The sequence below is a fragment of the Annulohypoxylon truncatum genome (genome assembly GCF_022578515.1).
Source record: "Annulohypoxylon truncatum strain CBS 140777 unplaced genomic scaffold F4807scaffold_29, whole genome shotgun sequence".
Taxonomy (NCBI): Eukaryota; Fungi; Ascomycota; class Sordariomycetes; order Xylariales; family Hypoxylaceae; genus Annulohypoxylon; species Annulohypoxylon truncatum.
In genome coordinates this window covers 231,572-255,406 of record NW_025953815.1, presented here as the reverse complement: position 1 = coordinate 255,406, position 23,835 = coordinate 231,572, and the positions used below count along the sequence as shown (strand labels likewise).

At 48.7% G+C, this 23,835-nt stretch overlaps 6 protein-coding genes across 6 annotated transcripts; 5 read left to right on the top strand and 1 right to left on the bottom strand.

Annotated features, from left to right (window-relative positions):
• The first annotated feature begins 2,166 nt into the window (after positions 1-2,166).
• On the top strand, positions 2,167-3,721 carry F4807DRAFT_190214 (uncharacterized protein). Its single transcript, XM_047993681.1, has one exon. It carries the CDS (start codon positions 2,486-2,488, stop codon positions 3,593-3,595), a length of 1,110 nt encoding a protein of 369 aa, XP_047851710.1. The 5' UTR covers positions 2,167-2,485; the 3' UTR covers positions 3,596-3,721.
• F4807DRAFT_190225 (uncharacterized protein) lies at positions 3,722-4,443 on the top strand. The gene is made up of 2 exons (XM_047993682.1): positions 3,722-4,059; positions 4,109-4,443. Exons 1-2 carry the CDS (start codon positions 3,848-3,850, stop codon positions 4,326-4,328), a joined length of 432 nt encoding a protein of 143 aa, XP_047851709.1. The 5' UTR covers positions 3,722-3,847; the 3' UTR covers positions 4,329-4,443.
• Positions 4,444-8,862: 4,419 nt separating this feature from the next.
• On the top strand, positions 8,863-13,399 carry F4807DRAFT_190178 (Rho GTPase activation protein). Its single transcript, XM_047993679.1, has one exon. It carries the CDS (start codon positions 9,307-9,309, stop codon positions 13,156-13,158), a length of 3,852 nt encoding a protein of 1,283 aa, XP_047851708.1. The 5' UTR covers positions 8,863-9,306; the 3' UTR covers positions 13,159-13,399.
• A 991-nt stretch (positions 13,400-14,390) lies between these two features.
• Positions 14,391-16,292, top strand: F4807DRAFT_435998 (cyclophilin-like domain-containing protein). The gene is made up of 2 exons (XM_047998929.1): positions 14,391-14,909; positions 15,002-16,292. Exons 1-2 carry the CDS (start codon positions 14,561-14,563, stop codon positions 15,772-15,774), a joined length of 1,122 nt encoding a protein of 373 aa, XP_047851707.1. The 5' UTR covers positions 14,391-14,560; the 3' UTR covers positions 15,775-16,292.
• A 379-nt stretch (positions 16,293-16,671) lies between these two features.
• On the bottom strand, positions 16,672-19,167 carry F4807DRAFT_435997 (uncharacterized protein). Its single transcript, XM_047998928.1, has one exon. It carries the CDS (start codon positions 18,794-18,796, stop codon positions 16,850-16,852), a length of 1,947 nt encoding a protein of 648 aa, XP_047851706.1. The 5' UTR covers positions 18,797-19,167; the 3' UTR covers positions 16,672-16,849.
• Positions 19,168-19,341: 174 nt separating this feature from the next.
• On the top strand, positions 19,342-23,804 carry F4807DRAFT_190124 (P-loop containing nucleoside triphosphate hydrolase protein). Its single transcript, XM_047993678.1, has 4 exons — positions 19,342-20,471; positions 20,527-21,432; positions 21,481-22,230; positions 22,296-23,804. The coding sequence occupies exons 1-4, from the start codon at positions 19,637-19,639 to the stop codon at positions 23,648-23,650; spliced, it is 3,846 nt and encodes a 1,281-aa protein (XP_047851705.1). The 5' UTR covers positions 19,342-19,636; the 3' UTR covers positions 23,651-23,804.
• The last annotated feature ends 31 nt before the right edge of the window (positions 23,805-23,835 follow it).

The window sequence follows — 23,835 nt, the reverse complement described above, 5'->3', positions numbered from 1 at the left end:
TTGATAGCTTCATTTTCCATCCCAAATCTGTATTGGCAAGGCTCGCAGACGTGGGGTATGAGACGAACTTGTTTTGTCTGCCTCATGTCTCATCACAAGACTTCGATGGTGCATTGTCGATTTCTTACCTACCTATATTTCCCGATCTGGATGAGCTGGATGTGGATACGGCACAAGCACGGCATATGAGATATCAGATTTACCACCTACCGGTATCTTAGTGAAGAAATAGTTCTTCGGTGGCTTAGTGGCTTGATGATTCTGGTTTCCCTTGGATGCGATCAGGGCTGTGTCAGCAGCATCAATACTATGTATTGTTTTCGGGCTAAGTCGTCTCAACTTTCCATCGTCTTAATCTATTTTCAGTATGTGGGATTGCATTGAATTTATGCGGTGCTGCAACGGGATGATGCAGGTCCAATGATCGGTCGTCATCGTCCCCTTTGACACTCGCCCTGGCTCATAAGCAGTTTCGTCGTCGCAAGTGGGATTACGGGCGACCATTCCCTTAGCCATGACCGACAGCTGATATTTGACATTATTATTGATCTTATTGAGAGGGTCATGATCACATGGTGGGCTTGGCTTAAGAAAGATCGAAAAAAAGCAAAAAGGGAAAAAAGAGATAGGCATCATCTTGCCCCATTTTCCCATCCGCGTTCCTCGACGATCATTGGGGACCTGTCACCATAAGTGACGTCGCGGGTCGTTGCCCCCCTTTTTTAGAATAGATTTATGAGCGAGATATGCAAGCCTTGTGATGGTCCCCCCAGATATCTCTTTGCTCCTATTTTTTTCTTATTCCAAGTGCCTTTATGCCTTGTGCTGCTCGTGTTTACGTGACAGCGTAACACTGATATTATTATCATATCATTATCATTACATTATCCCCAACTTCCCAATATCAGAGTCAGGAAATCTGTCCCTCCAGTCTCTTGCCCCTTAGCTCTGTGTCTTACAGTTACTTCGCACATTTCGTACATATCGGACTCGCGGACACACAGGCCAAAAGTGCCAAGTGACCCAGCAAAGCTTGCTTGGTACCCGAAAAGGATCGAAAAGCAAGCTCAAGCAAGCAAGCAATCACTTAGCACCACCGCGCTGTTCCTACATTGGAATTTGATCGTTGCTATCCGACCCTATCCAACCTTTGAGCGCCTTGAATTGTTGAATCTCTGACAAGTAAAAGATTCGCAGATATTAATTGAGACATATCCGAACTCTAGCTTCCCGTCACCCCGTCATTCTTTATTTGATCTTTCTCTCCTTCCCTCCCAGTCCCCTTCATAACATTCCTTTTTTTCGCCTCAAGGTTGTTATTGTCGGCCTCAATTAATGGCCGGCCACTCCGCCCGATCCTAGTCCAGCTACGTCCCTAATCCAGGCAGGCCAGGCCACTTTATACGAACTTGTTCTTGGGGTCTTTACGTCTTTCCCGGCCATCGTCGTCATTTTCAACTTTCCAAAAGGGCACAGACTTTCTCTTTACTTCTTTTAGCCTCCAGGACACAGGCTGGGCAGGACACTTTGTTAACCACGATCCATAATCCATCCCGGCGTCATCAACCCCTACCGCAGGACTGCTGATCGACGCTACCTATCATCTGGTTCCTCCTCTTTTGGGTCTGGTCCAGTTACGGATATACTTGGAATGAAAAGATCGCCAACAGGATCTCCAAGGCCTCCTACCCCGAATTGCACACTTGCATCCTCTTGCATCGTGCTGCACTCGCATTTGCCCTTCTACTTCCACTTCTAAATCCACTTACACCTACATTTCTGCAACCAACATCCGCAGTCGCAGTCGCAGTCGCAGCCGCAGTAGCAGTAACGGTAGCAGCGAGCATCAGCAGAAACAGCGGTTAAGGCAATAGGGCAGTAGGGCAATAGGTAGACGCACGATATTCTCCTATCATCATTCACCTATTATTCTCCTACTACTACTCCTCCCACGGCGGCGAGAAGGGGAGATTCGACTCTATCGTCTGGTCGAACTTGGCAATTTGACCAATCCGACAGCACTACTTCTCGCCTTGATCGCGAGCGTGGGCCTACGGAGGGTAAGTGCCAGTTTATTTATATCCATATCCATACTATCCGTGCCTATCCATATTGAAATACCCCGATAATTTATTATTTTGTGAGGAATATGAGATTGGAGTCTCTTGGCTCGTTTAAGCCATAAAGGCCCAGACCCTCAGGCTTTCGATGCTACCACATACCCTTCTGTTAGACGAGACGTTTACAATGTTGATGTTGGTCTTCAACCCATGCAACTAACAACGACGACAACATTGTTCACTATTTTGGAACTAGTCTAACCAGTCCGCCCGGTTTCTGCGATCCCGTTGGTGTTTATTTCGTCATTTTTGGTCCCGTGCTAATAATCCCTGGCATTTTCCAGAAGATAAATATCACTCATTAACCGTTGCCCGTTAATCACCCCATTCTTAAGCCTCGACTCCCGGTCCACCTGAGCACCATTATGACTCTTCAACCAGCAGCTTCTATAAAAGCTAGCAGGGAGAAGGATTCATCTCCCGGAACGGGTGAGAAAAGTCATACTACGACGGGTAGCTCCACATCAACAATCACAGAACCTAACGAAAAGGAGATGGAAAACGATTCAACCAAGATCGATGCAAAATCGAAGAAGCGCAGTCTGTTTGGATTTGGGAAGAAGAAGGCCGACCCTAAACCCGTCAACAAATCTCCGTCCAGATCCGCCTCGGGTGTATCGAGTCCTCCGTCCATAACAAGAGATGTCCCTCAGATGTCATCGAAACGGTCGACGACCGGCTCGCCAATTCAAGCCGGTAGTCCCAATATGACGCCATCCTCGCCTAGCCGGGGCCTGTACTCGTCATCTCCACGATTGAGCTCCCCTGCTGGCTCTCAAATATTCGAGCGAGACGTTCAAGAGAGCGCTGTCATCATACCTAATTCACCTGCAATCCCGTCCCACATACAAACCGAAAACTACATCCCTCCCGTTCTCGACGCATCCTCCGAAGCCATCACGGATAACCATCTTAACCCTGACTCCGTCGAGATCGTTACTCATAATGCGCACCAACCTGCAAGCGTGACAGTGACCGGTGCTTCTGCATTCGAAACATCGTCTAATTCATGGGCCGAGGACCTTGCTGCTTTCTCCGACAAAGAAGAATCAGCCTCAAATTACGGTTCGCTCGACTCTGCCGATGTTCGACGTCTGAGCTTTATATCCTTTGCGGATGTCGTCCAGGCCGAGCAGGTGCCCCCGAACAGCAGCCGGGACTCGATGCACCTGGCCGGGTTAACCTCTATCGGGTCGAGAGGAGTCAACCGATCGCCGTCCCCGATAAGATCACCGGTATCCTCGCAAGGACCGGAGACGTCGCCGCCGAATAGCGTCTCCGGGTCTATCAAGGGACTTAGCATGTCACCTGTGAGAAGACCGCTTGGCAGCCCGACTTCTGCCGAACACAGCCTCTCGGTCAACGGGGACCTTAACATAGAGACCATGTCGCAAGCCCTGAGACGCACAGCTAGCACCGACCTCAGCGCTGCTCGGAGTCTCCCGGTCAGCCCGATCGAGGGTCTTTCACGCTAAATCGAGCCAATATATCTATCCATTTGAGCTGGAAGATAGCCAAGCTTAAGAAAACGCGACATATTTAAGGGGTGTGCCTCTTGGGTTCTATATCCCCGAATTTTTTTTTCTTCTTTTGGGCGTGTTCGAGTTTTATGCCTTCGAAATTTTTGGAATTGTGATAGCTCATGGATACCGTCTGGCATTTTTTCCCCCTCGTTTTGATTCGTTCTTGGGAGGGCCGAGGGAGAAACACACAGAGAGTTTGGGCAAATGGAGTTGGCAGACATGCGGTCTAGGGAACGGGCATGCTTTACTCTGCTTTTTTGTTGGAAGTTCCTTTTTTTCTTCCGCTTGCTTCTATTTCGAACGAAGTCGCAGTCGCAATCACATGGGAGAAGGGAAGGGGTGAAGGAAATACCATTCTCGATGAAATCATTTTTTCTCGCTGCTTCGCTAGCAAGTAAGCCCTTTTTTTCTTCTTGGCTTGCTAGATCTTTAGGGGAAGGGAATGAGGCGGGTGTGATGGGGGTGGGCTTTTTATTACGGGATTTTTATCGATTCTGGGCAGACGAAAGGAGATGAAAGTGAAGATGACGGCGGCAAGGCTTTGGTCAAGTCAGGTCGTCGCTTGTTTTTTTATATCCCGGCTTTATATCCCCTCCCCATCAACCACGACACAAGCTTTCGGCGGAAGCAGGAAGAGTCGGGTCGAAGAGTTGCACACACAAAAGATAGGATTGCCTCATTCTAGGCTTTCTTGTGTAAACGCTTTGCTGCTAACATACACTTTTTCGCCTCGCTTCTTCTACCTCATCTTCGAGGCATACCTTTTCTCGTGTTACCATGTGCTAGCCTCGCCTGCATGTCTGCATGTTTCACCTACCTAGGCATATATGATATGTAGTCTAGAGATGTCTAGATGGTCTAAAATGTCTGAGATAAGCTTCTACAGATTTGCGGCTCCCCTTGCATGAACGCCCTCATCCATATGAACAATCCCCCTTTTTTCGTTTCCCAGCAGCAGCGCCAGGAAGGAAACCGTGCAAGGCGGCGAGGAGAACCAAACCGGCTTGGCACCACCGGCCGTATGTACTATGTAGACCAAGCCCAATCATATATAACCGCAGCCGAGGCCAAGGAGATGTAAGGGCACGTAGGGGGAAATCCTTCTGCTGCTGTGCTATGAACGCGTCGATCATTGATTACGGTTACAGGAAGAGTTCACCTCCGGGCTACGTAGGTAGGTAGTTAAGTAGGTAGATAGGTGTAAGCACTGCCTATCTCCTGAGAATCATGTTGCCTACCTAAGGGTACTTACTTGCCTCGTTGGGTGACACGAGACCGCTGCTTCGGAGAGGCCGTGGCTTTTTTATTTCATCTCATCTCCTTACCTCTGTGTCATGCCTTATATTTATTATGTACTAGGTTAGGTACGTAGGTAGGTAGTTTAAGTAGGCAAATCAATATATACCTAGTATATGCGAAAAAATCATGCGAATACGAAGTACGAATCTTCGACTTGGCCGCTGCTTGGCCCCGGGTTTTTGCCCGTAATATATGGACGGTACGCGGACGAGGCAGAGGGAGCTCGCAAGCGGCAAGAGTAATTACTTAATTCGGGGTGTCCCTTTTTTTTTTTTTTTTCTTCTCGGCTTCAGCCGTCCGATCCGCATCCGCAGTTCTTGTTATAATGGATTACTCAGGACCTATTCCACTTTCCGTGACTTATGCGTGAGTACGTAATCCATCGACAAGGCTCCTGTTCCTTCATATGTTCCTGTTGTGGGGGCGGTTCATTACGTGGAGGGCCGGAATACCCGTAACGCTGGTGGGTCCCTGGTAACCGGGCATAACCCGTACAACTGTTTCAAGCTTTTCTTTTTGCTTTTCTTTTGTTCTGAGTTCCGCGGGTCGAGCTTGGAAGGATGAGGAGAATTGATGTTTCATGAGCAGATGAGATGGGGCGTCCCCGGATCTGATGATCCTCGACGATCCAGTATTTTCCTCTTATCCACCTATTTGTCTTGTTTCTTTGTCTTATGCTTGATAACTATATATATTATTCTTCATCGATGGCTTGGTGGCTTTTGTTGGTGGCTGCCTGTCTAGCAGCTAGCCCTGGAGGGTACCGACCTACCTAATGCAGTAGCGTGGACTGGGAGAATAGAATTGCAGAATGGGCACGGTCTTCGCTAGGCTAGGTTGGGAATAGGTGAAGAAGTCGGCTTCGAGATAGGACGGCGGGGGAATGACTAAACTAAAAGACCCAGGCTATCTGCCTAGAGCACCTAGTTAGGTGTATTGATGTAGGACTTCGCTTCCCACGTACATACATACGTCGTTCGCACATCATTAACAGCCCAGTGCCTGGGTGCCAAGTTCCAAGCTTTCCAACTTGACTTTACCGAACTGCTTGATGGCGTATGGTGGTCAGTTGATCGCGATTTTCGTTTCCATTTAGAAAATCGAAGAAGCTCGGTCCAAGCCTGTATTAGCTGGGGAAGTTCAAACCCTTTCGACGATGTTACCTTGGACATTAGACGACACCGCGTAGATCCTTGAATGCCCGTGCGTCGCATATGTAATCACAGGAAAATGTGGCTTTCGGTCGATCACTGCGGAACGGACCATTTCCACTTTCTTCTTGACAGGGCAGGTTTTTGGCAAGGACCGGGGAGCGAATTAGATTTCGTACTTCCCTGTAACTAGGTTAGGTATCTTGCCGGCATCCATTTATGTACTATGTATGTACGTATGCAGCAGTGCTAAAAAAGTCCGGAGCAACTTGGCTTCTTGGAATCGTTCGAGAAAATCGAAACTGTATACTATAGTATTGTCGATCCCCTTAGGTCGGGGAGCCGGGTGCTCGATTATCAGGCACATTGTACGAGACCTGTATCTTGGTATGTACGTGACATATTATGTGACATACATGACATACATACGTGTCTAGATAGATCCAAAGGGTTAAGGTGTGTGGTGTGTATACTCCGTACCTACACCACAAGGCTTGATATGAATCATATGCACGAGTGTGTATACGGGTTTCATGGAACCAACGTAAGGGATCCGAGAAGCTGGATAAGGCAACACAAGACGGGTACGCAGTGGAGGTCGCAGAGCGCAGGTCGAGCCTTGGAGAGGTGTGGCATTCGTCGGTGACACCTTAAACGCGAGGCTTCAGCTTCATGATAGGTTCGTCCGACCTCAGAACGAGAAACATGCATATCTTGCCAATTTCACACCTAGGACGGCTTGCATCCATATCGACGGGACCCGCGTTGCATTGTCTGTGACGGAACAAGGCCCGTTACCTGATCAAGAGGGGCTCCGGACGGATTTTTACTAGTGTAGACCTGTCCGGAACCCAACCGAAAATCGAAATTCAAGACAATAAGGATTGATATCGAGAAGACTTTCTGAGACATATCGGTTGCCCAGAATCTCCGTCATCTCTGTCACATATCACAGATCCCCCCCACGCTTAAACCGTCATGTAGGAACAGAAAAAGGAAAAGTCTTGAAGAGTTGTCTTTTTGCTTATCATTTGAAGCTCGAAGCCTGGCTGGTGTGACACATACCTAGATCCCTAATAGCACGTATGCGTACGGGATAGGTCAATAGTCGACGAGCGGCTTCACATATCTATACCGGTGTTCATCGATCGAAACGGCTACCTATCAGGACGTCAGAATATCAGTCATATTCCCTGTACCCTATCATATATACACATCTCGTTAGCAATTATCAGGCCATAATAGCGTATTGCCTTGTACCAGGCCGTCCAGGAAGTTATCACGGCTTCTGGAAGTACCGAAGGATCGTTTGCCTATTAGGAACATTGAATCTCATCTCTTTAATAACTTGATCTGTAGCGTGGTGTTACATCGGTTGATGAGAAGCAATTCATCCTTTCCTATAGTATTGGGCTCTATTGCAATCTAGTAGCCTCACCGCTTGGCAGCCCCCATCAATACCGAGTCGAATAAGACAACCGGGTTACCGATGACTTGTACGTAGGAATTACCAAGCGAGGAATAACGGATTTTAACAAGCAGTAATAACGAGTAATGATCGAATGAAATGCGGTTACGTTTCGTTGTGACTAGGTTAGACTGGACCCCATGCAGCCCAGGTTGGGATGTATGTAGCATGTAGGTACATGGTGATGATGTTCGGCGTAATTGTTCGAGATGAGACTACGGCGTCACTACATTTGCTCATATATGTATATTTGCTCAGGTGCATTCACATGATAAGTTACAAGTTACAACCTCATAACCGTCTATTAAATTTATTAGGTTAAGCTAGCGGGAACCCGAAGTTAAGACTCGACTAAAAATAATATCGGCGACTTGTTACTGCCATTTATTAGCAAGAACTACTCCCTAGTCCCGTCAAGTGCAACTTTAGTCGCTTAGTCGCCTAGAGAGACCCATCCTTCCCACCAATTCCCCAGCAACTTACAGCACTTAGAACATCGAATCACCCGAAGGATGGAAAGAAGCATGGAAGCTGAAATTGACTTTCACATTGACTTTCCGTCCGTTCTATTATGTGCATATTTCAGATATTCCCTACTCAAATTGCTCAAATAACAAGTAATAACGAAAGAAGAAAAAATCGATCCTTCTCGACCGCTTCGTTATATTTTTCGCATATTCGAAATTCTTCACAGCTTATCCTGCAGACCACACTCGCACCCACATTGACCGCAGTTTTGCAATTTGGCAATCTGAGACAATCATTTATAAGTGGTTTAATTAGAGCTGTTACTTACGGAAACAACTCTTCCTTATTTGTCGTCGCACGTCTCCCCGCCAAATTACCTGGCCGGTAGCTTGCCGTCTCGACCTTGAACCTAGCTCGGGGATCCAATCGTCTCACCCCAGTGGTTCAGGTCGAGCAAGCGGTCCTGCAGATAATACTCCGACCTTCGCTGTGCAAATCCAGAAGCTCCAGAACAATTGCAATTGAACCCATAGAACCCCAAGGATTGATCCAATACTATTCAATACTATACATACCATCCCCCCCAAGAATTCGCTCCAAGCGACCTATGCACTTCCCGCATAGCCCTGGCCACCTAACGACCACCCAAGAACCACCTAACGAGCGAGTAGAACGACGGAACTGCGCCCTCTGCTGTGCCCTCCTGACCGTCCTCTAATGCGAGCCGAACCCGGCAGTCAACCAATCTTGAACCACTCGATGTCTCGCCCACACCACAATTAGCATTTTCTGAAAGCTTACCGGTTCCTGCAATCCCTGATCCTCACTATTCCACGTGCCGCATGGGTACCACTGGACGGCGAGTCTGAGAACAGAGCACACGATATTATGATATTATCTGCAGGTGCAATAAAAATACAAACCTACCGAATTCGTTGGAATACCCGCGTCGCGGTTCCTCGAGTCGAATCCACGTAGTTTAATTTTTTCCCTACCTATCATGCGCCGACCTACCTATCGACCTACATAGTCTGTCCCTCAACAATCACGTTATCCTTCTAGAATGCCCATCCCCCGATGGCAGCTTGTAAACGAATCATCTTCCACCCGCGGTTTATGACAGACGACCTCTCTATACAGATCCGGCTCGCAGCACCCCGCTGATGAATGAGGTGGATGGCCGCGACAACAACTGCGTATGATACCACGAGGAACGACATCAATCCTTCTAAGCTGCGCGAGACCGGCCCAGCACTCAATGCTCCAATTCACCCGTCATGGTACATTCGAAACAACGTGTTCGCGGCGTCTCTCCGCCCCGGGAGGCGGAAGGCGAAACACGCAGTGACCATCACCACATCGACAACCTAGCGGACTGGTCGGTAGCTACTGCAGGAGACACGCTGCCACATAATGCGGAATGGGCGGTAGGTGGTAATAGTAATATGCGCACGCCATTCAGGCCCAATGTCAACATGCAGAATAACACTATACGTACGGTTACACCTGAACCAGGCGAAAACGGCCATGCCCCGGACACAAACAACATCGCACAAGTGACCCGGGGTTATGGTACCGCCTCTCCCCAGCAGAGCTCGCCTAGATCCATACCTGGCGGAGAAAGGAGGAGGCAAGGCATGGTATTCAATGATACCTATAGCGAATCTATGGACAGCTCCTCCTCGAGCCCACCTAAGCAGAATCCAAAAGCTGCTCCTCTTAGGCCACGTACCCATACCATGGACGGTGCGCTTGCGCAACGACAGGCATCGTCGTCTCAGTCCGATAGTCGACATAGGTTAGGGTCTTTCTCCTCATCCGGCTCCCAACCATTTCTGGACACAGAAGTGCGCCCTCCTCCGACTGTGCTTGAATCGGTGGGTTACCCGTCGGTTGCACCAACTAGACCGCCCGATCTAAAAATTACACCATCGTCAAGCAAGGAAAAAAAGTCGTCCAATAGGCGCCTGATCAAACGTGGCGGTACTTCTCGACCTACATCTCCCCTAGTATCCCCGCCGCCCTCCGTAGACTCGTTACCGCTCCCGGTCCCTACAAACGATGCGAATAGGATCCTTCTACTGATGAAAACTCTATGCGGCCGGATGAAGGGAGAAGTAGAATATCAAAACGAGCCAAACGGCCCTTGGCACTTTGGGATCTGCTATATCGACGAAGACCGAGGTAGTCTACTATTCGACTCCGGTCAGACCGGACAATTCCACATTCCAGTGGTCGCCGATTTGCGTGGCTGCAGGGTTCTACCCGCCGAAGGCCCAGACAACAAAGGAAAATGTCTCGAGATTCTGAATAATAAGATGGGCGTGGAACTTTTACTTCGGCCCCTTTTAGATGAAGAATTCGACTTGTGGCTTGCCAGCTTACTTTGTTGGCAACAACTACGTCCCACGACGGTGAGGTTCGCCAACGGCAGAGGTACTAATTCCCCCAGCTCTAGTCGAACTGAAATGAGGAGGCGAGGATCTTCGGCCGCCGGTGGTCCATCTTCGAAAGATGCGGCCATCATCAAAGTCGGCAAGGTGATGCTGTGGGACAAAGGTACCGCTACATCACCTCGCGCGATCGTGAAACGGCCGTCGACCCGCGATCTTCGTTCTGGCATGACATCGTGGAGGCGAGTATCTTGTATCTTACAGGATAATGGCGAATTCAAACTGATGACCGAAAACGACGTTGCCGTACTGTCAATCATCGAGTTGTCGCAATTATCCCGTTGCGCAATACAGCAGCTGGATAGATCAGTTCTGGAGGAAGAATTCTGCATCGCCATTTTCCCTATCTACTCGTCCGCATCGAGTCAACTTTCGATATTCCGGCCCGTATATCTTGCCCTAGACTCTAGAGTCCTCTTCGAGGTCTGGTTTGTGCTCCTACGAGCGTTCGCCGTCCCTGATCTATATGGGATCGAGTCGTCTACGGACCAAGTCACCGAGATACGGCAGTTTGACAAAGAATTTGAAGGGCAACTTTTTCGCTTGGAGAAGACAATTCAGATCAGGGTCACAGAAGCTAAGATAAGGAAACAGAGCCCGAGCTCAGAACACTACGATCGCCATTCTAAAGAACGTGATCCTTTAATCGGCAATTACCTTGCCGAAGTTATTCTAGACGGCGAGGTTCGGTCCCGGACAACGACGCAACCCGATACAAAGAACCCATTTTGGCGAGAATTTACTCAATTCACCGAATTACCTACTACATTACCATATTTATCTGTTATTTTAAAACGAGTCGATGGAAATCTAGAAAGCATCAGTCATCAAGTCCAAGCGTCTCTAGGTCTTCCAAAGGCTGGGAATCTGACGGAAGTTTTATGTGGAGCGGTGGATATACCCCTTGATAAGTTGGAGCGTGCAAAGGATCATGAACAGTGGTTCCAAGTCTGCGATGAAAAGCAGGAGAGTATTGGGAGCATGTTCGTCAAGGTGAACCACGATGAGCTAGTCGTCCTGGCAGCAAAGGATTATGAGACGCTATCACAACTTCTACATAAGTTCAGCGTCGGGTTGACGAGTCAGATCGCCTTGGCTGTACCATCCGCCATGCGACGACTTGCAGAATTATTCTTGAACATCTTTCAAGTGTCGGGGAGCTCTAGTGAGTGGCTCATGGCCCTCGTCGAAGAAGAAATCGACGGGATTGGAAGTCAGAACAGCGTAAAGAGACTACGCTTCAGCCGGCGGTTAAAGTCTAACGAATCTTCGAATTCTGCTAGCGACAGAGATCAGCTCGTCCGTGACATGAAGTCTCTGGCTGGAGAGGCAAATCTTCTATTCCGAGGCAATACCCTCCTCACCCAAGCTTTAGAATTTCATATGCGCCGCCTAGGAAAGGAATTCCTAGAAGAGATCTTGGTGGATAAGATTTTCGAGATCAACGAACTCAATCCAGACTGTGAGGTAGACCCAAGCAGAATTCAACACGGTGACGAAATGCAGTCACATTGGAGCCTATTGATAGAGCTGACGACTGAGATATGGGAGTGCATCGCCGACTCCGCGACCAAACTACCGCTTGAGTTGCGACAGATCCTGAAATACGTTCGAGCCGTTGCGGAAGATCGATACGGTGATTTTCTTCGAACTGTTAATTATACGAGCGTCTCGGGATTCTTATTTCTTCGATTCATATGTCCGGCAATATTAAATCCGAAGCTCTTTGGGCTCCTACGAGACAACCCAAGACCTCGGGCCCAACGAACACTAACTCTCATAGCGAAAGGCCTCCAAGCTCTAGCAAACTTGTCCACATTTGGCAAAAAGGAGAGTTGGATGGAGCCTATGAACAAGTTTCTAACTATCCATAGGCAGCCATTCAAAGACTACATCGATCAGATGTGTTCGATACCAACCGAGCGTAATTTTGCCTCTGTTCCTGCCTCATATTCCACTCCTGTCACGATTCTCGGTCGCCTATCGCCAATATCCCGAGAAGGCTTCCCCTCCTTGCCGTACTTGATCGATCATCCTAGGAATTACGCTGCATTAGTCAAACTTTGGCTTGAGTCAAGCCATAAATCGAGCGCTACGGATCCTTCGGATTTTGATGCGGAACTCGTGGAATTCCACGTGATCTGTCTAGACTTGCAGAAGCGCTCAGACGAATGCCTTGCTAGGGTTGAATCACTTCGCATGGCAGAGGACGAATCAGTAGGTACGGAAGACCTAGCCGAGGCTCTTGAAAAGTCGGCCCTTTTAGACACGGTCAATCTCACATACGGGAACTCGGCAGCATGGATGGAGAATGATCCGAACCATGATCCGTACCATGATCCGTACCGCGCACCAGGCTCGTCCGGCAGCGAACCGGAGAGCAGCGATCGATCAGCATTCAAGAATTTCAGAAGAGAGGGAAGACGCCAAGTGTCAGAAGCTATGGAACTAGCAAATCCGATAGGGACAATACGAGCAAAGGCCGGACAAGTGAGGAATCCGCGAAGCTTTCTCCACGGCCTCATAGGCGGCGGCAAGAAAGAAAAGGGGAAGGAGACGGCCAATTCCCCGTCGACAATGCGGGATAAGAGCAGGGACAAGGAAGAGAAAACCAGCAGAAGTATTCTAGGAACCTTTTCGGAGTCCTGGCAGAGCGATACTAGCTCGAGGCACTAGTTATGCCTTAACTCTGCAGGACAGCCCGAGTCCACGAAACCACCACTCCAATTACAAGAGAAGCCGAGGCGATCGGGAACCCGATTGAAGAAACGGCCGCCACCTCAGAAAGAAGAGGGGCTGGCCAGTTCCTCAGGGTTAAGACACAGTAATTCGGCTAAAGAACATCACGCCGCCGCGTGAGGAAAAAAAATAGAGGCATAGACTGCCAGGGGTCAGAAGGACGGCGGCCCCCTTCCGAGAACGTCTCTTAGGTTCATTACTCGAACCCGAAACTTCATCGACATATATTCCCCCCAAGGGCAGAGTTGCGTTGTTTCCTATTCTGCATTTTCAAACGGCATTCCGGTAGAAGAAAAAGTAGGGGAGGCTTTCTATCTTGGCGAGGCAAATTTCTTTTCAGACCTTGCTCCTTTTTTTTCACGTTAACATTTACATTACATTACACGACACGCAATTTTTCTAACGAAATGATCACATATCATAAGACGAGGTTATATGAGGGAGTGAGTAGATTTACGTACGTACTGTTTTCAGACAGATTGATATCGGATCGTAAGATCAGAATCGGGTCAGACTGAATCAGGTTAAATGTCGGTAGAGAAACAAGTCTACAAATATAAGAAAGATGAGAGAAGATGGAAGAGGAAGCCAGGTAGTTTTTATGATATCTACCACGCTTAGCTAAGTAGCTCTCTCGTAGGGTTATGCAAATATCTACTGGTTTACCGATCTTCATACTGTTTATATCAAAGTGCCGATTATTGATAATTATGGAAAGTTAGATGTTTAGGAAGCAGTCTTATTCCTTTTGACCTCTCCAACATACTAGGAACTTTATGGAAGACTAGAGTTAGGTAGTATATTGAAGTGAACAAGATAAACCCAAAGCAGAGGTATACGCAGAATAAGTAATGGAAGTTAAGTACAGCTGGAACGATGGAACGTTAAAACCGAGCCGCCAGCCCTATTAGGCAGTAGCTGTGATGTGATTGGTTAATGGCATCGCCCTCCCTAGTTCCCGTTTGAACGGTGTAACCCCACGTACGTAGTATGGGACGTTGTTGCCCCGCGATTGGATTTCACCTAGAAGCTTCTACTGTACGAAAAGCTTCACGTCTGAAGGTTCCGGTCCACTGGGTGCAGTTGCGTCGTTACATTCCAATTCAAATTCTCCCGCAACCGCAAACAATCCTCCTTTTCCACCTTCCTTCTCTCTATAACAAACTAACAAGTGAGCATTTAATTTTTTCCTAAGTTTTACTAACTTGAATTACATCATATTCCTCTTCACAACTACCAACTAACCAAACAAGCCACACAGCCTTACCACTCCGTTCAACTACAAAAATCGACGATACTTTCCTCCTCACCATAACCTACATACACAAACTCGTCCAAGATGTCTGATACCAAGAAGCGCAGCTACGTCTTCTTCGACGTGACCATCGGCAACAAGCCGGCGGGCCGCATCACGTTCGAGCTGTACAATGACATTGTGCCTAAGACGGCGGAGAACTTCCGCGCGCTCTGCACTGGCGAGAAGGGCGTGGGCAAGGGTGGCAAGCCCCTCCACTACAAGGGCTCAGGCTTCCACCGTGTCATCAAGCAGTTCATGATCCAGGGCGGTGACTTCACGGCTGGCGACGGAACGGGTGGCGAGAGCATTTACGGAGAGAAGTTCGAGGACGAGAACTTCGAGCTCAAGCATGAACGTCCCTTCTTGCTTAGCATGGCGAACGCCGGACCTGGTAAGTTTTTATTATGCATATATCTACTCTACATCATGCACGTGTTTTATTTGGTTTGGTTCAAGCGGTTGACTAACACTAATTTCGCAAAGGCACAAACGGCTCCCAGTTCTTCGTCACCACCGTCCCCACACCCCACCTCGATGGCAAGCACGTGGTTTTCGGAGAAGTCAAGTCGGGCAAGTCAGTGGTTCGCCAAATCGAGAACCTGACGACGACCGCGGACAAGCCGAACAAGGCCGCCGTGATCGTAGACTGTGGCGAGCTCTCGGCTTCCGCCGCCCAGGTGACCGACGTTAAGGCCCCGGACGCCTACGGCGACCAGTACGAGGACTTTCCGGAGGACGAGGCGGAGCAGCCGCTGACGGCGGACCACGTGCTCAAGGTGGCGTCGGACTGCAAGGACTTCGGCAACAAGGCGTTCAAGGCGGGCGACCTGCTGGGCGGGATCGAGAAGTACCAGAAGGGCCTACGGTACCTCAATGAGGAGCCGGACGTTCCCGAGGGCGGGGAAGGTGCCGAGACGAAGAAGAAGCTGGACAACCTGCGCTTCTCGCTGAACTGCAACGCGGCGCTGCTGAACATCAAGCTCGAGGCGTGGGACGAGGCGGCGCGCAGCGCGGGACAGGCGCTCGAGGTCAAGGGCGAGGCCGTGAGCGACGCGGAGCGCGCCAAGGCGCTGTACCGCCGCGGCGTGGCGCTCGTCCGGCTGCGCGACGAGGACGCCGCGCTCAAGGACCTCGAGCAAGCGAAGAAGCTGGTCCCCGGCGACGCGGCGGTCGCGAAGGAGCTCGAAGCCGTGAAGAAGGCGGCTGCGGCGCGGTTGGCGAAGGAGAAGGCTGCTTATAAGAAGTTCTTCGCGTGAGTGTGAGTGAGTCGGGATGAGAGGGATAGGGGAGGAAAAGTGGAAACGATTGCATGAAACAAAAAGGGGGCATTATGAGGAGTGCGTTTCGGGGTCCTTGTTTTCTCGTCCGGAGTCAACGGATGGAAAGGGGTTGGCGAGAGGAAGTTAGCCGGACACGGGATGGGATGAGTGAGTGAGTGAGTTAGGGGTTCATCGGACGTCTTTCTCCTCTGGCATCGCGCGTGGATGATGGGGTTCTCGAACCGCTAGTTGCTATCTACCTCTTGACTACCTACCTGTCCGGAGAATCATCCTCGTGGCATATCCTTGGGGTGTGTGCATGGCAGGCTTCACAGGATCATATTTCGATAATAGCTGATGACTAAGAGTTTACGAAGGGGTTAGGAGAGAGGGAATAAGTGGGGAAGGGGGAAAGGGGGATACAATGAAAGAGTTATTCAAAAATGGTTATCCGGTATGCATGGATATTTAGATTTGCTTTGATAAAAATACTTATGAATGCTATTTTGACTGGGTTACTTCGTGTGGTATTGGTTCCTTGTGTTTGGAGCGTGGCGTTGAGCAGGTAGTAGGTGTTTTTTTGGGTTGGCGGTTCTTATGCTCGGTAGTCCCTTACCCTTAGTGATATTGGTGAGAATGTGACTGAGATCGAAGAGGTCTATCCAAGGTAGGTATGTTTATCCTATAATCATCTCAAGAAAAGTTGCTAGTGATAATTTCGGGTGCTCCTCTTTTCATAAGAACGTCGGGCCCGAAAGATAAAGATGGAGAAAAGGGGGTGAGGGGTTCTAGAGGAAATCGTCAAGACTCGGGCTCAGTAGTAGTTAAAAACAACGTCGTAGATATCCTACACTTGAGCTTGAATCAGCGCGAGCATGGCAGTTGGCTACATCCTTCATCAAATAATATCTTCTAATATTCATTGTATCACGTTAGGTTATCTATCAGCGCCTTATCCCATCTTGTGTCCTCGGTGCTCTCACCGTCCCTTAACCCATAAAAATAGAAGCTTGACATCTGAGTAAGTAAAGGAAATACACATCAATGTTCTCATTGAACTGTGCGGCTGGAACTAGGTCATCAAAACACTTTGAGGCATCGTCCGTTCATAAGCAGCCACGTCCGTACACCACCTCTTTTCAATCCAAAAATATGTTATGAGGACAACAGACAGAGAAGCAAGGACCTGAGCGCCAGTAAACTCGGCATTGCCAAGCTCTGGGACTTCGTATAATGCTATCTGCTTCTCATCCTCTTGTTCCTTGCCAACATGCAGCAAATCAGCACAGTCAAGGGACTTACCCTCAGTTGTCACTTTAGTTGTCACCCTAGTTGTCAAAATCTGCTCAGGTTTGGCGGTCTTCAGGAGTTCCAAGACATCGTCAAAGAGCTTGGGGCTGTAGAGAAAAGCCCAGACAAGATCCTGACTGTCACGGTCTTTCGTAGGGCTTATGATATCCTTTAGGTCGGTAGTAGACAATGCCATGAGACGCATATCAGTAACTGTAAAGCATGCCCGCTTTCCCTTTCGCGTTTGTTGCAGCTCGTTGCACAATTCCATGGCGAAATAGACACATCCGTAATTTTGGCCTTGAGAAGAGGTAGAGTTGCTAAAAAGCGATCCCTGAGACTGGTCTAGCGGGGTTGTCGAGGAGTCTGAAAGGTGGGGGAAGATATTGACCAGCTTATTGGACTGTTTCTCTACATGCTGGTACACTTGAATAAGGTCCTTATATAAGTGGTAAGCTGGTGAGAAATAGAATCCATCTGGCCGCAGAAGAAGCACGGCCTCTTTCATTAACTTTAGAAGTTCGAGATCCATGTACATATCGCCAAGGTTGTAGGGGTATTTGCCATGATCGATATCTTCGGCGTCGATGTACTTGCGGTCGTATTCTCTGCAATCTTCTATGTTCAAGCCACGATTGTATGCCAGCTCTCCCTGTACTGTCACTGAGAGCAACCCGGGGCAGGGCCGGAGTATTTGTTTTTTCTCTGATGACTCCATCGCATCGCGTACAGCTGAGTGCAGGAAGTCTGGAACATCCCCGTCATGACCTCTCTGAGTTCGGCCCACGCCTCTCTTCTCAACGTCGCGACGGAGTGCTGTGGGGCGATCCTCCTTTTTCCCAAACAATTTGCGTATGATCTCATCATCAGGAAGATCGTGCGCCATCAAGTCGTCGTACATCTGGGTCCCCGTCATAGGCATGTCGTCCTCACTGTCTTGGGGGCGAGCGTGCCTGTCAGCGCCTCCTAAGTAAAGATATCTTTTATCTCCGAGAGAAAAACCACCAATTGAATTCCAAAGTCTCGAGTCGAGAGCATATGATTCAAGAGGCAAGTCTCTTAATCGATGAAGTTGCTTATGGAGATTTGTAGAAATTTGATCTTTCAAGCCCATTCTCCGCCTAAATTCGGCGATACATCCATTGGAACTTGAGCGAAATTGTAGCCAACCTAGTGGACCGGACCATTGCATTGGAAGAGGCATTGGCGATATAAAGCTTGGGCAATCTTCGTGTGACTGGAAGCCCAAAATCGAACTAAATCCGACAAGGTCATGACCAGTCCAATGCATGGGTATGATGCCATTGACTAATTCTGCTGCATCCTGCATCTCGAAGAGGCCATTGTCGCTGGGAGACAGGTTTAGTGCCTGCATGAAGTTGACCCAAGTCGTCTTAGCTTGAACATTGTCGCCACGTTCGACACACTCGCTTCGTGAGAATCCAGTAGGAAAAGTGAGATTAGGCTTCCACTTCTGTTTGACTAGAAATTTGAGGCTCACGTTTGGCGTGAAGACTCGTCGCTGAAGACCAAATAGTGTCGATTTAGCTGCCGTAGATCTCCAGGGACCAAGAGAACGCCAGGAAAGCCCAAGCCTATACATTCGACTTTGGGAAAGCAGCTGCATTGCTCCGATGTAGACGGTAAACAGCGTTATGATACCAACTAATGCTGCTACTACCGAAGAAACGGATGAGATCCAATCTGTGGCACTAATATCTGCAGACATGTTGGGATTCTTGGTAAAGATTGAGATAATAGATATTCAATGATCAATGTCAAGAATATGGTCTTGAGGGTACCCACTCAGATTTTCTACTAACGGCGTTATAGAGTCCTATTATATTAGATTAAACGAATCGTTCTTGTGGTTTCTAATGTTGGTGGTGTATGATAAAAGGGCTCGAAATCGGCGGTTAAAGTGATCCGCGCGCCACAGAATATTCCCATCCGTGTCTTGTGCCACAGCATATTCCGACAAGCGTCATGTGTCTGGTATGCTGGAGGATGATTGGAGGTCGACCCGTGCTCAGCCCTGGGGAGACCTACTGCGCAAGCTGCAATGTCTCGATAGTCCCTTTTGCGCAGTCAATAGCTTCGAAAAAGCCAAGGTTAGTTGTGGCTAGGTATCCATGCGGCAGACTCCTGCATCCTCACAGATGGCATAACTTCTTAGATATAGATTATCACCCAACAGTTGGGGTAAGTGTACAGACGTGTCATGGCTGTAACGGAGAGCTAAGCCTTGGATGAGATAGATATCATAGCCGGATACCTACCTAGGTACGTAGATGGCTTCTCACCTACAGATTCCCGGGAAGCAAAGCCTTCACCAGACACGTATAGGTAATCTGCCTTGCCTGTTGTGCATGCTTTGCTGGCGGCATACTCATCTACCCCTTCTAAGCACCAGCTCTGCTTTAGGCAGTATAGATATTTCGGAAAGGTCCTCGATTAATGTTCCCTTTCATCCGTACCACCTAGAAATTGCAAGATCACTTTTCTTTATTAGATACACATCCATTCTTCGAATATCTCCCCCTTTGAGATCCTCGATATATCGTAAACAATGCCGTCATCGGCCTCACAAGAGGTTGGACCAGCGATGTCAGAGCCAGTTGCAACACCACCCGCTGTCGTTATCGATACAAGCCTAGAATATCCCACCAATATTACGGCACCCATGGCACCTAATAAGGTTCAATCCCCGATCGATACCTTGGTTGTTGATCCCAAGATTACTTCAATATCGGGCTGTAGCTTTATGCTAAAGATCACTGTGTCTCCCGATTCCGCGTTGAGCTCCCGTCCCGACACTCCTCATAGCCGTATGTCCACCGGAGAACCAGATACATCATCGGAGTCGGACGCCAGCTCAGAAGCAGACGACAATGAAGTTACACTTTCACCCCAATCCTCCATCCATAGCTCTTCTGATAGCGATAAGATACCCGAAATAGTACTCCCACCTGCCAGTCAAGAATTGTACAGACACTTACAGCAGCGTCGAAAGGGGTCAACACTGGTAGATGAAACATGGTCCTATCACAATTCACCGACTCTTCAGCCTTCGTCTGACCAATCATCTCAGTCGTGTCCGAGTTCTCCTCCATTGGACTCAGTGAAACATGACGCCGCCACTAGCCAGGCTACTAATCCGACTTCTCACGGTGTGAATCCGTTCGGGCCCACAACATCCAGAGCTAGCCAAGAGTGGATTTTTAGAAAGCTACTCGACGGGGAAACCAACCAAGTCCTTGACATGCTAATGCAATATCAAGGACTAGAGGAAGTCAAGCAACAATTCCTGGATATCAAATCCAAGGTTGATTGCTGTAGAGACCAAGGCCGAGATCTGAAATCAGAGCGCTTTAACATTGTCTTCCAAGGGAACCCTGGGACAGGTGAGTGATAGTTGCCTAGGTATCAAACAGCCAAAGGCTAATAAAAGATATTCAGGTAAAACAACAATCGCTCGCTTGTATGCCAACTTCCTCCACAGTCTAGGCATTCTCGGATCCAACCATGTGCAAGAAATGAGCGGCATCAAAGTAACGACCAAAGGCGCCGTGGGAATCCAGCAGGAGCTTGATACATTGTTAATAATGGGCGGCGGCGTCCTGTTTGTGGACGAAGCTTATCAGTTGACTGCTCCGTACGTTGATGGCGTCGGACGACCGGCTTTGGACATAATCCTTTCGGCGATGGAAAATAATATTGGCAAACTTGTTGTCATATTTGTTGGCTACAAGGACGAGATGGTATCGTTCTTTGAACATAACCCCGGGCTAAGTAGCCGGATCCCCTATACAATGAACTTCACTGATTTCTCTGACGGGGAGCTCTGGAAGATACTATGCGACAATATTACGAAACAGTACGGCGGAAGAATGCAAATTGAAGGCGGTATGGACGGGCTATACATGCGTATTGCTATTCGTCGACTTGCTCAAGTCCGCGGCAGCAGAAGCTTTGGCAATGCACGCGCGGTCGAAAATCTCCTAGCTAGGATATCGCAGCGACAGGCACAGCGTCTAACAAAGGAGAAAAGATATAACAGAAAGCAGAACTATCTACTCTTCAAGAAGGAGGATTTGATTGGTCCGGATCCAGCAACTGCCGCTCACAACAGCGAGGCGTGGGCTCAGCTACATAAACTCATCGGACTCGACCAAGTCAAGGAGTGCGTGAAAAGCATGATAGGGATGATGAGGCTTAATTACCGCCGCGAGTTGCGTGAGCGTCCCCCTCTCAAATTCTCGCTAAATCAGTTGTTTGTGGGTAATCCAGGCACTGGAAAGACAACAGCAGCCAGGTTATATGGTCGAATTCTAGCCGACTTGGGTTATCTCAGCCACGGCGATTGTGAGTTTTATAATCCATAATGCACTATGACTTACTAACATCTTTAAGTGGTCTTAAAAACCCCAGCCGACTTCATCGGCGAGTGCCTCGGAAAGTCCGAGGCAAAGACAAGAAAGGTCCTAGAGGCAACCGTTGGCAAAATCCTGGTAATTGATGAGGCTTATATGCTTGACGCCGGCGATCCCGACAAAGATCAGGACAAGTTCAAAACCGGAGTAATCGATACGTTGGTGTCGATGGTCCAAGGAGTCCCCGCAGAGGACCGGTGCATCGTTCTCATCGGCTATGAGAATAAGATCAGAAACATGTTCCACAACGTCAATCCAGGTCTCTCACGCCGCTTCCCAATCGAGCGGCCTTTTCGTTTCGAAAACTTTGACCTTCCACAGCTAGAGAAGATCTTGAGACTGAAGATGAATGAGCAGAAGCTTGAATACACAGATCATTCTATAAGAGTCGCTTGTGAAGTTCTCGAAAGGTCACTGATGCGCCCGAACTTCACGAATGCCGGTGAGGTGGACAGCCTTCTATCCACGGCCAAGATGAACTACGAAATGAGACTATCAAAGATGTCCCCTGAATCTTTAGACATTGACATAGAGGTTGTGGCAGCGGACTTCGATCCGAACCACGACAGAGGGTCGCAACTCGATTGCCGTAAGCTAATGGAAGGTCTGGTGCACAGCACTATTACCGACAAACTCGTTGGGTACCAGAAGCAATATTTTGGGGCAAAGAGCCTTGGAATAAACCCGAGGGATCAAGTCCCGACGAGGTTTATCTTCAAAGGACCTCCAGGTATGTGCACTCAAGCCATGGGTAACATCACTTGACTCTAGCATTGACCTTTATTTTTTATATAGGTACGGGGAAAACCACCACTGCCCAGAAAATGGGAGAAATCTTCTACAGAATGGGGTTTTTAGCGACGCCCGAGGTAGTCGAATGTTCCGCGGCCGATCTACTGGGTCAATATGTCGGTCATACCGTCCCTAAAACACGAAAGAAACTTCAGGAGGGTATCGGGCGAGTTCTCTTCATCGACGAAGCCTACCGACTTATATACGGCCAATACGCTGCTGAAGCAGTTGATGAGCTAGCCCAGTTCCTAGGTCAAAAGGAGAATGAAGGCAAGATGGTTGTGATCCTTGCTGGCTATCCGGCAGACGTACAACTTCTCATGTCAACTCGACCAAACATCGGAGGTCTTTTCCCAGAAGATATCATCTTCAACAATATCCCTCCTGGAGACTGCATTGCGTTGCTTGCTAAGGAATTTGAGCTGAGCAATTTCACGAGCGAAGCAGGCTTTCTCACAGACTCAGGCTCACCAGATTACGTCAAGGTCAAGAGGCTTTTCAACGCCATGCAACTTATTCCTGGTTGGAGCAACGCCCGCGATGTAAGAAACTTATCGAAGCGAATAGTCGGGAAATTCCTTGAACATACCAACGACTCTACCAACAAGTCTACCAACAACCAGCTGCATATCTTGTCCGCTGAACACATCACAAACTGTATGCGGGAGATGATCACGCAGCAGAGAGACCGTTGTATCGTCACGGGAGCAAACGACAATGTGTATATGCCGCAACAACCACCTATGAGAGCCAACTCTAACCATGGGCTGTTAAACCCGCAACTGGCATCACCACCTCCTCTCACTAGCACTGACATTCGCACCCCGGGAACAGGGAATGCATACTCTGCTACGAACAGTGGTGCTTCAACTGGAACACGCATTCAGGATCAGACTCATTCTTCTATGTCTCAAGTCAATGCGGTGTACACACAAACAAATAGGACCCGGGTTGATCGAAATATCCAAGGGGGCAGCCCAGAGAGTGCAAACATGCGCGAAGGAGGTGTCTCTGAGGACATCTGGCAAGAGCTTCTCAAGGCGAAGAAGATCGAAAACGCCCAGCATAATCAGCGCAAAACTGAAATCGAGAAGCTGCAACGCGCTTTGCAAGAAGCCGAAAGCGATACGTCTGGGGGAACCGGGGGGCGCGGTAACGATACGGATTGTGATGCCATCCGAGACCAGCTGTCAGCGATCCAGCAACGCATGCAAGATGAAGAAAGAGTACAGGCGGCCATTGGAGAGATGAATCGATGCGTTAATGGGTTTGCTTGGCACCGAGTTGCAGGAGGCTATCGGTGCGACGGTGGAATGCACCTTGTGACTGACATGGAAGTCCAGTCGAGATTGGTATAATGGCGAACTTTCCGATGCCCAGATACTAGCATCAAAACGTTTTTTCCAGAATTGCATCAGTGCCGATTCAGAAAAAACCATTTGTATAGTAATAGCAAATAGTTAAATGAGGCCTGAATGAAGATATGACATAAACTCGAACAAAGGTAAACTAAGCCACTTACCAAGCGACATCATCCTTCGAG

Coding starts and splice junctions, on each gene's coding strand:
- F4807DRAFT_190225 (XM_047993682.1), top strand. CDS start 3,848: ATGGAGTTGGCAGACATGCGGTCTAGGGAACGGGCATGCTTTACTCTG. Junction 4,060..4,108: donor AAGCCCTTTTTTTCTTCTTG/GCTTGCTAGATC, acceptor GTGATGGGGGTG/GGCTTTTTATTACGGGATTT.
- F4807DRAFT_190124 (XM_047993678.1), top strand. CDS start 19,637: ATGCCGTCATCGGCCTCACAAGAGGTTGGACCAGCGATGTCAGAGCCA. Junction 21,433..21,480: donor TTATCTCAGCCACGGCGATT/GTGAGTTTTATA, acceptor AACATCTTTAAG/TGGTCTTAAAAACCCCAGCC. Junction 22,231..22,295: donor TATCTTCAAAGGACCTCCAG/GTATGTGCACTC, acceptor TTTTTTATATAG/GTACGGGGAAAACCACCACT.
- F4807DRAFT_190214 (XM_047993681.1), top strand. CDS start 2,486: ATGACTCTTCAACCAGCAGCTTCTATAAAAGCTAGCAGGGAGAAGGAT.
- F4807DRAFT_435998 (XM_047998929.1), top strand. CDS start 14,561: ATGTCTGATACCAAGAAGCGCAGCTACGTCTTCTTCGACGTGACCATC. Junction 14,910..15,001: donor CATGGCGAACGCCGGACCTG/GTAAGTTTTTAT, acceptor AATTTCGCAAAG/GCACAAACGGCTCCCAGTTC.
- F4807DRAFT_190178 (XM_047993679.1), top strand. CDS start 9,307: ATGGTACATTCGAAACAACGTGTTCGCGGCGTCTCTCCGCCCCGGGAG.
- F4807DRAFT_435997 (XM_047998928.1), bottom strand. CDS start 18,796: ATGTCTGCAGATATTAGTGCCACAGATTGGATCTCATCCGTTTCTTCG.